Here is a 14,452-nt window from a genome sequence, read left to right as displayed (position 1 = left end):
TTTCCTAGTTTTCCATTGATCATTTCACTTGTTCTTTATGTATGAATTGATAATTAATAATTATTTCTGCCTTTGCTGCTTCTAATTAAATATTTGATCTATAAACATAATTGAAATAGTTTGGAATTAAAGGTTGGAATATTTTTAGCATAATTTGAATCTTTACTACAGCCATCTTATTTTCTTTGCTGTCTATTAATATTTTTTCATGTGTATTAGAATGCTAAATTATATAAAAATACAACTGTTAAGTTTCAGAGAGAAAATTGCAAAATTGTATAATTATAATTTTATGCAAAAAATAACTTTTAAAGGCTTTTGTGCATTGTTAGATAAACAAAAACTTGAATAAAATAATGGAAATATTATTCTTTAGGTATCATGATATTTACTAATATATTTCATAAAATGTTAAAGACAAACTAATTGTTATTGCTTCAAAACTATATTAAAATTTAAAGTTAAAACATCATTAGTTATTTTCAGTATGATAAAAAATCTATGGGTGGAAGAAAACACTTTGTGTAAAGTTCAATTTTAATTGAATAGTGTTGTCTAAGAATAGTAGTACTTCAAAAAAGGCAATAAAGATACCCTTTAATAGGTTTGGTAGTTATGTCAATTTATACAAAGTTTCCTTTGCCTAGCACAATTTTTATATTTACTAAATATGAAAAATGGTTTTTTGAGTTACCAGGTTGTATCCCAAACTTAACATCTAAAAGTTAAATAAAATAAATGTGATATTTCAACACTTTTTGTAATATTTCTTATATCCACAGTTTCGATTTGATGTTGAAGCTGAGGATGACACTGCTATGATTTTCTTAATGCAAAGAGATAGAAGAGCCCTTCGGAGCAAAGGCATCAATCACTTGGTTATGGGTTTTCATGTTATGAAGGTAAATTTAACTGCGCTAATTGTTTTAAAACATTCTTTTCGGTGCACAGCATTTTTTTTTATGCAATGTAAAATTATATAAATATTAGTAAAACTGCGTAAGGCTTTAAATTCATCTAAAGAGTTATAAAACCTTTTAATTTGTGATAATTTTACTTTGTCATTTTGTTGTGAGATGTTAATTTTACAATTTTTATTTGTCCTAAGATGTTACTGTTTTTGTATCAATCAAAATTTGAAATCAAAATTTTGTAAGTTTATTAATTTTCTTCCTGTTAAAAAACAAAATACCAGTATTCCAACATAAGAGTGACTGATTAGATGTAATCTATTCTTCATTGATTAATGAGACACATACTATCAACGTTTATCCATTAAAGTTATCTTGATTATGTCGCATGCAAGTGCAGCTTTTCAGCATCAATAAAGCTATGCTGATTGATAAACATTCATGAAAAGTCAGTAGCCACTTCATGAACTGTTTTACGATGCTATTTGTAATGCTGAGATTTTATTTAAGAGAGAACAAAACAAATAGGTTGAGGTACCAAAACAAATGATAGTTACAGCCAGAAATACTCACAGTTAATATCATCAAATGCTAAAAATGAAAAATGAAACTTATTGAGAAAGAATATGAAGAGCTGGAATCTAAATGTAAGAAGACCATGGAAATAAACATAACTTAATATGAAGAAAATGAAATCCAACAAGAAGGTAAAGAACCAAATAGCAGAACTTGATGACTTGGTTAAAGATATGAACAATTAAGTTTATTTTTCATTGTGATTTTAAGATATCCAGAGTTTCTTTGATTGTAAATGTTATTTCATTCATGAAGAATTATATCAGAACAAGAATATTAATTTTCTGAAAAATATATCTTTAAGCCCTTTTGTTATTAAACCTATTTCTTTATTACTATTCATTAAAATTTTTCTTAAATGTATTGTTAAATAGAAATCTTAACTGGTACTTTGTAATTGGTTTTTTCCAGTAAAGGAGATGAAATTTTGTTAAGAAAATATTTAAGTTCTTTAAATTTTACAAATATTTTACAGCTTTGATTATGTTGTTTAAATATGTATTTTCATGTTTATAAATTTATAAAGAAGCAACTTGAACTAACTTAATTCATTTTTATAATGTTATCATTATTAATGTTTTGTTTATGCTCAATATTGCATTATTTTATTGTTTTTATAAGTAAAACATACATTCAGTTTCAAGTTTCACAATTTGGTTTACTTTACCTTAAAAAAGGGTATTTTCCCACTGAAAAAAAACAACATTTTTTACCCAAAAGAGTTGGAGTTCTGGGTTGATCATGGATGCAGGTATTGATTTTCAATTTATTTTCTGCAATAAATATTCTGACTTATGCCTTGTGTGTATAAAATGATTTTAGAATAACAAATTATTGTCTAGGCAAATTAAGATTCATGTTTAAATTATTTAAAAGTTTAACAATAAAGAGTAAATAGTTTTTTTTCTTTGTTTTGGGGCATTTCTTTTATCTTAGAGGAGTTCAAATGCTTTCTTATTTTAAGGTTGAAGCTAATCGTCGCTACCGTTTGCATTCTATTAAAGAAAAAGCTGGTGGATCAGAATATGCCATGTCTAGAAATGTATTTCAACGATGTCTCTTGAAACCTGGCCGCTATGTTGTTGTACCTACAACGTTTGACCCAAATGAAGAAGGAGAATTCCTCCTTAGAATATTCACTAAGCGAAATAATAACGGAAAGTAAGTTTCTAGAAACGAATTTTTTTTTAAAAAATTAATTTTCTTTTGCAGGATTAAGTCTCTGAATGTTGCATCTAAATAAGTGTGCTGTTTCTTTTCTTTTTTTAATTTATATCCTGTGCTAATAAGTTTAGCTTTCCTTACAAAAATAAAGTGGGTAATTTTTAGTTTTGAATTTTTTTTTCTTTTTAATTGTTACTTTTTAAAAGTAATAATCCAATAACAAAAAATCTTAAAGGCTTGGAGGCAAAGAAATCATTTGCTCATTGAGTCTCCATCATTTAAAAAAATTATTTTACAAGTAGAAATTGATCTAGGTGACATTCAAATTTAAATGGTGAGTAATATGGCTAGTTAAAAGGATCAGGCAACATTTATCTACCAACCTCACATTAAATCAGCATTATGTATTGAGAAGAATGAGGGTGAATTCTATCTTGAAATAAAACATATCCATGCCCATTCCGAAAAATTGGCTGTTTTACCAAATTCATGTGCCCCTAGTGGTGTAATGAACCTCAGTCATTATTAAAGAACATGTATTTTGAGGTTCAATTTAAGCAACACTAAGCGGACCATCTTTGAAAAGTGACTAACCAGCTTTTTCTTCCGGTTTCCGTAGACTTTCATAGAAAATTTTAAAAATGCTTGCCAAATGTACATTCATTGATTGTATTGCCCTGAATAATGTTTTGAGCCTCAACTGTGGCAGTCTTAATTTAAATTGGCTATGAATGATATTTCTCAAATCTGATTGGTCTTTATTGAGTTTGAAAGCATTTTGTCTAAACAAATCAGTTTTGGTACTTGTATCTCAAGCATTTGTTAGTTATTTTTCTTAGCTTTGTGGCGTAAGACATCCTAATTTTGCTGAAAATTATTGTAATATGATATTGGATTTTATAGCGGTAATTACTTTTTATCCCATTAACAGAACTAACGTGGTCGGTGCTGCAGTTTATTTTGACCTTGCATACAAACCAAATGTTAAAGAATTTTTTACACTCAAAATGAAGCAAGCTAAAAAAGGAAGATATCTTCTGTATTATTTCTGAACAGCTTGGTCATTATAATGCAGAGTATTCATTAAGGTGCTATTTAAGGTTTTATCTATTTATTTTTTTGTTTACAAAAAGTTGTAACTTGTTTAGCAAACTTCAGAGTCCCTGAGATTCAAAAAGTTTTAATGGGAAATTTCAAAATGACGAGCTTTGTGTAAAAAAATTTCTATCTTATCTTGCTAAATTCATAATTAAATATGATGTAATAAGGCTGATTTTAGTTGCTGAAAAACAATATGATGTCCTTTAGCAGTAATAACAAATTCCAATTTCTAACAAAAAATAAATGTGTGCAAATATATTTGTTTCCCCCTTATAATCACTGTTATTTTCCATAAATAAAATTAAATTGACAAATTGCTCAATGAATCCTTTAGAAACCTATGTAGTTTTTCAATTTTACTTATTCAAAGCTCTTGCAACACAGATATTTTGAAACACATATTCTGGTAATTTCTTTTCGACATTCTTTATAAAGTCTTTATAAATTCATGTAGTTTTCAAATTGCCTTTTTGGCAATTATTGCAAATAAATTTTCAAATTATTATGAAATTATAGATATTTTAATTAAGATATTTATAACAGAAATTTAATCATTCCAAAATCACACAAAAATTCAATTTTTAACTTAAAATTTACTTATTTTTTTATAGTGTGACCTATACTTTCCCCTTCAGTGGATCCCTGGAGACTCAAGTTGACAATAGTCACCACTAAAGACATCTTTTTTTCTTGCTTTCTCTACACTCTGTTTTAATTTTTAGAACGTAATTTTGAAATGCAAATTATTTTGTTTACAATAAAACTTTTCATTTTTGAACATTTGAAATTAAATGAAAAATATTTTTCATTTTAGTTTTGCTATTTCCGAATTATTCTTTTTTCAATTAATAAATTTAAAACTAATAACATTTTAATTAATTGAGTACTTTTTTTTAGTACTGCTGTAACTTCACTGTAAATTATTGTATTAGACATTCTTTCCCTTTAAAACTTGCAGACCTATAAAGTGCAACATTTGAATAGAAATATTTTAACACATGAGCTGTGATAAATTTTATAATTTTGCCATGATGTTGCAGATCAATATTGAAGTTTCTGCTACTGGGCTTTCCATTAGACATTTTAAATCTAGCAACCCAAAATTAATGTTTTTTTGTATTGTTTATATATTTTAATTCTAATTATGAAGTTATCAAAAGTTTTTGTAAACTAGGGTAATGATACTGCTGATTCTTTTATTAGCCCTTTATTTTTGCGAATAATTTTTTAAACTTGTGAACATCTGTCTTATTTTAATGCCATGTTTGCATTTTAAAAATGAACCATTATTTTGTCATTAGGGACATCTTGTTCATCAGTTTAATGATTAATATCAAAATAATCTTTTTGATACTTTAGTCATCTTTGAATGTTTTTATTTAGTTAAAACTTTTGTTTCTTTTTTGTAGTTAATGAAAAATGTAATTTACATACTACACCAAATGAATGTTTGCTTAGTTTCAGCATTACTATAAAAAAATGTTACAGAATGTTTTACCCTGTTCAAAAAAATGACTTCATGATTGGGAAAAATCGTCCTAGATTGCCATATTTGAAGTTCTAAAATCTTTAAATTACAAAGGAAAAATTGGTTTAATAGGCAGAGAAGCTACCAAGTTTTAATTTAAACTGAATTTGTGGTTTTTGCATACAATGTGTAAATATATCTTCCTTCCCACACGCTAGGAAAATCTTCCTTTTTTCTTAATTTTTTTAACTAATACATCAGTGTGGTTAATCCCACTTCTCAAGATCCACATTGGCCCTACCTATTAATTTTTATTAACCTTTGCCCTTCTTACTGTAAAATATATTTTAATTTAATATTATTAAATAAAATGTTTGCCATCTTTACTGCGTTAAGATTTTAAGTAATACTACTTAAAGTTTTAAACTTTATCTCAGCAGCACCTTACAATGTTTATTTCCCCTTTAAAGTCTATAGTCGCTGTTTGACCGTTGCAGTCCATTCTGTGTCTACTTCAATTTGAACTGATTTTTTAAAAATATATTTTAAAACTGCTTAAATTGTCGCTCCAAATGCTATCACTGTTTGGCAGTACATATGTGTGCAAAATTGCTTTTTCACAATTTAAATAAAAAACTAGATATCATATTGAAAGTGCTTTACTGAAATCAAGACTTAGTGATAGTAAACTTTCAATAGACTTGATAAACTTGTATTAGGAAACAAAAACAGTGTCAATTATCACATTGATTTCTCAACTGTAAAATGAAGTTGTATATTAAACCATTATTTTAAACTTCTTTTAGCTGAAAGGTTTTGAATAAAATATGTTTGTTTTCTTTCTAAAATGTATTTTCTTCTCATATTCCTAAACTTAAGTTTAACTGCACCTCAATTAAAGTGTGATTCATCCTGAATTTGAAAATTGAATTAATTTTTTATAAAAATATAACTGAGTAATCCTATAAATATAATTTTATAATATAATATATAATTTTATAAGTAAAATATAATTTTTTATAAAAATATGTGAGTGTGGGCTTTTGCTCTCAATTGAAGTGTATGTTTGAAAGATTTCCCTTAAGTGTATTATACAGAATCAGCATATAACTTTTACTTACTTATTTAAATACTGTTCCATAAAAATTCAATTTCCATTTTGTTTCATAAAAACAAATTTATTATTTAAAAGAATATAAATTTGCTTGTGAAGAACTTAACAAATTTATTCTTATTTAAAGCAGTTCTTTTCATGCTATTTTTTATTTAAGTAAGTTTCATTACAAAAAGTATTTTACTTTTGAACTTGTATTTATAAAATGTTATCTTTTTATGTAAAATTAGAGAAATGACACACGATGTACCTACTCAAAGTATGTGGCCTTGCATGTCCTATCCTTGCCTTGTTACTAAAGTTTTCGTTAAAGGAGCTGCTGATTTAGAAAAACAAGATCGATTTGGAAGTAATGAATTCCTTTGTTTTAATTATGATCTTTCTTTCAGGGAATTCTATAATTTCTCTTCTGTTTATTTTTCATATGCTTATTAAAAATGAAAAAATACATAAGCATTGTACACATTCATTGAGGTTTGAAAATTAATATTTTAGTGCAGAAAATATAAATTTATTATCAACCAAATTTCCCACCATTTCACCTTTTTGAAAAATTTTCTTTTAGTGGTAGCTAAGTTTATTTTTAATGTTTGATTCTTTGTTTTATAACTTTTGGTTGAAGTTATTTTCTAACTATTAGTAACTTCATAAGGGGAATGAAAAAAACTCACATGAGTGTTATTCCAAAGTTAAGAGGAATAAAAATTTGAAATGTCCTCAAAAGTTGAGATTTTTGCCAAGGTTAAGAATAAGAAAATATTATAATTTTTTGTTGCGGAAAATTTTTGAGTGAAATTATTATTTTAACAGTTGTTTAATTTCTCTTAAAAATGGAATATGGAAATGGAAAAAGAAAGTGTTTCAAAGGGATGACGCTTAATTTTACAAAAATGCAAAGAGGGCGCATTTATAGGGATCAAAATGCAGGCAGTGCGGCTCCCCTTCTTAAAACACTTAAGGAGAACACTGTTAGATTCCTCAAGAGAATTTTAATATAATTTCCAACTTTAAATAATTATTCATTATTTTCTCTTCCCATTAAAGTACAGAGAAGGAATGTATCATTCCAGTACTATTGCATAGATGACAACTTTTTAACTTAGCAGGAAATAGTTTTTTTTGGTAGCAAAACTTATATTTTAAGGTATGATTCTTGGTTTTGAAAATTTAATTAGAAGTTATTTTTCCTACCACTACATGTAAATATTGCAAATTTCCATATCAAATGGCAGTTTGTTTCCAATATCTTGTTGCGAGGCTATTATAGGGTTGGCAAAAATAATTAAATTTCAGCAAGTTTAAGTTTTTAGTAATATTTCACTTGGTAAAATCTTTTGCGGAAAACTAAAAATTTGGCCTCCCTGCTCTAGTCATTTTTCTCCTACTTATAATTCTTTGATTTATTACCCCACAGGTATATTGTAGGTACATATTTTGCAATTAATTTTCTCTATTTTTTGAATATGCAATCAAATTTTCTTCCTTAAACAACAAAAATATTTATACAAAGAAAAAACTAGATTTTTTTTCATTTTTCTGTCTGGGTAAAAGTTTGGTAATGAAATGCAGATTTGTGTTTGTCACCTCATAAAACATAAATAAGCAAAACACTTCAACAAATTTTTTTCTGATAAGAAGCTGTATTGTCTGAACTACTGGTAAAATTTATTAAATTTATTAAATTTCATGAAATCTAGGAGTGCCAACTTTCTATGCTTATTCAAAAAGTTTCTTGTAGTGTTAGCTATGTTTATGTTTTAATATACGATTCTTTGTTTTGTAAATTTGATTTAAAGTTATTATCCATACCACTGTGTGTAAATTATTCAGAAGGTCATAAGAAATGCCACTTTGTTCCACCTTTCTCGTGGTGAGGCTAAATTACCAAAAATTCTGAAAGCTTTAGTTTTGAAATGCTTACCACTCTAATAAATACTTTTCAAAAGCATAGTAGTGGACAGCCCTGCAAATCTTGTTAATTTAATAGCTAATAAATTATGACATTCATTAATTATCTTTTGCACATCGAATATGTAGATCATCTGTCTTATTCTGAATGGCAACGTTAATTTTTTTTATAGCAATAATGTATAAATTAAAACTGAATTTTTAAAATTTTTCTTATTATTCTTTGTTTTTGTACTCTAGTAATTTGATTAAACAAATTTCTGAAATACATAATTTTCTTTTTTGAAATGCTCACCATTGACCATTTATTTCATAATAAATTCTTCCTATTGCTTATTTAGTAATTTATCACAATTCATTGATAAACAAAATATCTTTGTTTAGCTTTTTTTTCACTTAAAATTTTGCCTCATGTAAGCTTATGAAAAGTTTTTTTAATTAGTGATAATTATTTTAGGTGCTGATCCATATTGTGTTGTAAAATGTGAAGGAGAAAGAGTTAAGTCTCCTGTTTGTCACGAAACATTAAATCCTGAATGGAATTTAACTGCCCTTTTTTATCGTAAACAAGCTGATTCCCAAGTCAAAATTCAAGTAAGACATTTATTTATTATAAACATGTAGAAAAGCAAAACGCAATATGAGTAACCTTTCTAACACTAGGGTTTCAAAAAGTACTTCATAGTTAAGCACACAAAGGTTAATGTTTTAGGTAAACAATAAAGTGTATTTGTAAATCATACAAAATAGTATATTTTTCTACTACAAATATTTTTACCATATCTATTTTGCCTCCAATGTATTAAAAGTATTGGGTAGAAAATGGAATGTTGGGATTTATATGAACTGTAATTTCTGTAAATGTTATTTTGATGCTGTATTATGTATTATCACTATTTTTTGTCTTTTGGATTTGATGTCTACTTTTCACTAAATAAAGCAGATTCTAAGTCAAATATATTATTAAAACTGAGTAAATAATAATATAAAGACAATCCAGAAACTGAAAATTCTTATTTTTTTAGAGATTAAAAATTCTTTTTTTTTCTATTATAATTTTTACATTATTTTGAATATTGAATATCGGTCTATTTTTCAATACAATAATCAATGTTAAGCTATGACAGTTATTGTATACCTATACATACCAGCTTCCTCTCTATCTCATTGAAAAAAATGTTGGAGCTAATATTTAATCTTCTCTAAGAGCTGATTCATCATTTGATCGAATCCTGTGTTTTTAAATAAATAATATGTGGTAGTCACTGAGTTTCAAGTCTAGAAAATGGGAAATGTATGTGGAGATGTTCCATTGAAACTGTTTCAGGAGAATGTCAGTTATATTAATATGAGTGGTTGCAAATTATTTAGTTTCACAGTATCTGTCAGAGTTTATACTGGTTCCAGCCAAGGTTGGCAAGTTTCTGCCGGGGTAGTTAAGACCACTGGTAGAAACCGGTTAAAACTGGCATGGCAGAAATCCTTTTCTGCCTCAAATGTGGCAGAAACAAACTGGTAGAAATTCAGAAAATGACATAAAAGTAAGTACTGAGATTGACATACAATGGATAATTCATAGAAAACAATTAAATGTTAAACAACAATTAAATGTTAAACTAAGTACAATTTATTTACAAAATTATCACCACTCAAAATCAAATATTACATTGTTTGCACTCTACAGTAATCTATAACAAAGAACAAGTTTCAATGCAGTTTCTCTTACATACAGCAAAGATTAAAACTTTTACTATTATAATAATTGGATTGTTGCCATGCAAATTATGTCTTGAAAAGAAAAAAACTGTTTGAAAATTGCTCTATTCAACTATGTTAGGAGTTAAATGATAATAATTACTGAATTTCAGAGTTTAATAAAATAAACTAAAATCTATTATTTATATTTATTATTACATTACTTTATTCTTTATTTTATATAAATATTTGATATACTGCACTTTTTATATTTAATATAAGCAAAATAATATATATTTACAAACAATGAATTAAAAAGCTTGTTATAGTTACATGGAGTTACATTTTTCAGTTTACTTAAACAAAATGTCATTAAGCGATTATTAGAACTAATATAGACATTTTTTTAGTTTCTGCCAGTTTTTGCCGGTTATAACCAGTTTCTGCCACTGGCATGGCAAAAACCAATTTTTGCCGGCAAAAAGCCAACCCTGGTTCCAGCAGATTTAAAGTCAAACTTCTTTGATTTGAAATATACACACTTCAGCAATGAATGGAAAATGAGGTTCAATTATTTGTCAAAAACATGGAGAAAAGTGGATATGACATGCTCGTACACATAAAAATTGTCACAGCATATACAAAAATAAAACCACTGATTTGGTAATAATGTAAAAAATGGATGTTAAACTTTTAAAATGATGTAAATATTATAGAAAAAATACGCATATTTGTATTTGTAAAAATGAAAAAAACTTACTTTTGAAATAGCTATTATATATTTAGATAATAACTATTTTTTACTTAATTTACTAATTTGAAACAATAATTTGTGCAGCATTTCTACGTTAGGAATATTTTTTAATTCAATAAGTTAACATTATTATTAAATATGCATTTAGTATGTTATTATAACAAAGCAAAGAACAAAATTAAGTTTTAAAAATCACATTGAAGTAATTTTCTATGAAAAAATTAGCCAATTTAAATATTTTCTGACATCAATGTTTATGTAATCAAGTTACGAAGAGCTGTCGAAAGTTCATCCAAATTTATAATCAGTATATAAAAGTATTACTAAAATACAATATAGTAATAATCATGAGGCAGTTTTAATAAAATAATTATAATATATCAGTAAAATCCATTTGCAAGAAATTTTCATTTCACTTGAGCGAGACTTCCTAGACACTTGAGCGAGACTTCCTAGAAAACTGTTCATTTCAGTACTACCACTTGTTTAGCCAAGCTCAAGTTTTGTTGATTAGATTTTTTTAATTTTTGTAGATCTGGAATAGTAATGTTGTGATGGATACTTGCCTAGGGAAAACTTCTGTTGAAGCACCTTTGAATCCAGAACCTGTGCTTAAAGAAGTAGAGTTGTATGGTCGATTGCAAGAGAAAGATGTTAAAAAACCTGGAGTTGTGACTATTGAAATTATGACCTCTGATGACCTTTTGGCCTTTTGAATATTCTTTATGTAGAAGCTTCTGTGCAATTTTCGACTGCTTCACTTGCTCAATATTCATTGATCTTTTGCATTTTTCTGTCATTATCTTGCATAGAATTCAGGTCATTACTGTTTATTCAAAAATAGACCATGTAAATAGTTAAGTGTGTTTTGATATTTTTGACAATCTTTGGTGCTTATTTTATATATATTTTTCTTAAGCATTGTATATATTTTTAAAAATAAAAAGTATTTTATATGAGGTGCAAGCATTTAAAGCAAAATTTATATTTCGTTGCAAAGTGTTCATTTGCTTGTGACATTTTTTGTCTTGGAGATTTAGTAGTATATTTAACTTTGTGTGATTCATAATTTTTAATGAAAAGTTAAGAGCTCTTTTAACTTTTATTTTTGTTCTTTATCTTTATTATCTATTTTAATGTGCAATTAAGTATTGCTATGTTCTAAAATTGGTTTTAGGTGCTTGTTTACTAGTCAAAATCAAAATCTATTTTTTTTTTCAATTCAGAAGTTGATGCACAAATTTATGAATAAATAACATTCAAAATACTTAATTGAATCAAAGTGTTTTTTGTGAAATAAATTTCAGATACTTAAGAATTTCAAAACGCTATGCATATTCAAGTGAAGAAGGACTTAAATTTGTGCTATATATCATTAAAGCTAAAGGACATGAAAAAACACTTCATTCTTTGTATTTTTTCATGTTGTTTAGAATTATATGCATGCTCAGCTGCCAACTTTTATGGAGGTTGGGAAAGATTTTTCAAAATAGTGGTATAAAAATACTTTAAGTATTGAAAATTTTCTAAAAATTAAGGTTTCTTAACAACCCCTTAAAAGTCGCATTATTTTGAAGAAAACAGTCATAAAGTGTATATTTTTTTTATTCAAGGAAATTATATAAAACAAAGTGCATGTACAACATTTGTATTCATTTTTATTTTGGGATCTATCGTAGATATACATGTTTGATTAATGCTTATATCTAGCTTAAAATAAACTATCTCTAAATCCATTACAAATAGTCTGGTATTGCTATCGGGCATATAGATTGAGAAAGAAACTCAATTCCAGGTATAAGAAATAGATTGTTTTAATCTTTTTTATGCATTACTTTGGAGCACTCCAGCCTGGAAATATCATGAGCTCAAGAAATAAAAGTTGTAACTTCACCCCATCATTTTGATAAGAGTAAGAAGAAAGGAATTTAAAAGTATTATTGTCCAATTTATGTCTTATATATATAGATTTTAATTATTGATTTGAGTTATTGATTTGAATTATTGATTTTGGAGTTAACTTTTAAATTTAAGATTTAAACATTAAAATATTAATGCTGTTACAACTTGAAAAGTTTTTCTCAATGACCCAAAAGTTGGGACCTGGGCACAAAATGTGTTTGTGTATGTTATTCATTTCTTTCTATTCATAATTGAGTTTTCCATTAGTTCATTGAACAATATATTCCTCATTTACTAAACAGTTTTTTTTTTTACCATTTTACTTAGTGCAAATAGTATTATCCATTCTAAATAATCATGTAATTTTTCATCTGAGTTTTTTCACATGATTTGTAAATGTTTATTTGTGTAATACATTTTTACATTTTATCTTTTTTGTATTAATATTTTTTTTTCACTATATAATTGTTACAAATTTTGAAAAATGTTTAAATATGCCTTATTAGAAATTTCTATTAATTCTGTCTAAATTTGAAACAAATTTGATTTAACATTACATATATATTAGTATTTTTTCATATAATTTGCATTTTACCTGCATTTCAACATAATTATTGCTATAAGCAAACTGAATCCTGTTCTATCAAATACATCATTTAAGTACTTGTATTTCATGCATGTTTTTTTAGTTCTGTAGATGAATTTTATTAGTTTTATTGAGAACAATTAGTTTTAGTTTAGTTTGTTTGTCACTTAACGGAACATAAAGAATTAACATAATAAAGGAATTAACATAAAATATTAACAAGTTGTTGCTTCATGGGCCTAATTAGTAGGATTTAACGCAAACATATTTATTATATAATATTTTCTTTTATGATCTACACAAGTATATTTACATAGTTAATATATACAGTGAAACCTCCAAGAAAGACCACCTCTATGTATCGACCTCTCTATTTACGACCTTTTTTGGGAGGCATGGAATTTTTTCCATAGACCTTGTGTTAAAGAAAACTTTTATGAGAGACCATCAAAACCTCTCCCAGCTACCTGGCAAACGTCTGCACCAAATGCGGGAAAGGTCAAACAAGGAAACACAAAAAATATTAAAACAAAACTTTTTAACAAAACAAATAAGTAGGTTAAAATGTACTACAAATATTGCATGAGTCTCCTATTTAGAGAGCTCTTTTTGATGATCTCTGAAAGAGATCTTCAACCTCATGTTGTAGTCTGAGTGCCCTATCAATGATTTATTTTTAGAGTTGAAAGTTAAATTGGAAAAAAAGTTTTTTTAGAAAAAACTGAGCATCTCTAACAGAAGCTAACTAATTTTTATGATAAAAAATTGAATGCAAACTTAAACAAAAAACGTAGTTTATTTATTTCAAAAATTTCTCTCATTCATAATTGGTAAATTTAGTTAAATGTTTTCACACAATTATATCAGTAGGAATTATTTTTATTGATGCTAAATTATATCCATCGATTCAGTATTCATGACGTCAACGCAAGTGGCATTTCCACAACAAAATTACATTGACTGAAATGAAAATCATTTGCGAAAAATCATGTACCTTCCATAATATTTTGAAGTCAATGAAGGTAAGCCCTAAGGACGACCAACCTCCATTTACGACCGTTTTACTGTGGAACTGAGCGGTTGCTCCCAAGAGGTTTCACTGTATAATCTTGTTTTGTCCAGGTCAATTTGAAAATCACCAAATGTGAGTCATGTTCATTAAATGGCTTATTACTTATTGGCTATAAAATGTATTATGTTATTTTTCTATATTTGATATAATTGCTGTAGTAATATTTTATCCTGGTTACAAAGATTATGTAAAATAAGAGGG

At 26.7% G+C, this 14,452-nt stretch overlaps 1 protein-coding gene across 1 annotated transcript in view; it reads left to right on the top strand.

Annotated features, from left to right (window-relative positions):
* Positions 1-13,755, top strand: part of LOC107449680 (calpain-5) — a 39,221-nt gene extending 25,466 nt beyond the window's left edge. The window contains exons 10-14 of the mRNA XM_016065286.5: positions 783-902; positions 2,452-2,648; positions 6,565-6,683; positions 8,700-8,836; positions 11,225-13,755. Coding sequence (XP_015920772.1) covers positions 783-902; positions 2,452-2,648; positions 6,565-6,683; positions 8,700-8,836; positions 11,225-11,407 — 756 coding nt within the window. The 3' untranslated portion in view covers positions 11,408-13,755. The remainder of the gene's footprint in view (positions 1-782; positions 903-2,451; positions 2,649-6,564; positions 6,684-8,699; positions 8,837-11,224) is intronic.
* The last annotated feature ends 697 nt before the right edge of the window (positions 13,756-14,452 follow it).

The sequence above is a fragment of the Parasteatoda tepidariorum genome, chromosome 12, assembly GCF_982258835.1.
Source record: "Parasteatoda tepidariorum strain Cologne lab strain chromosome 12, Ptep-v5.0, whole genome shotgun sequence".
NCBI lineage: Eukaryota > Metazoa > Arthropoda > Arachnida > Araneae > Theridiidae > Parasteatoda > Parasteatoda tepidariorum.
This window is presented reverse-complemented; position numbering and strand designations above follow the sequence as displayed.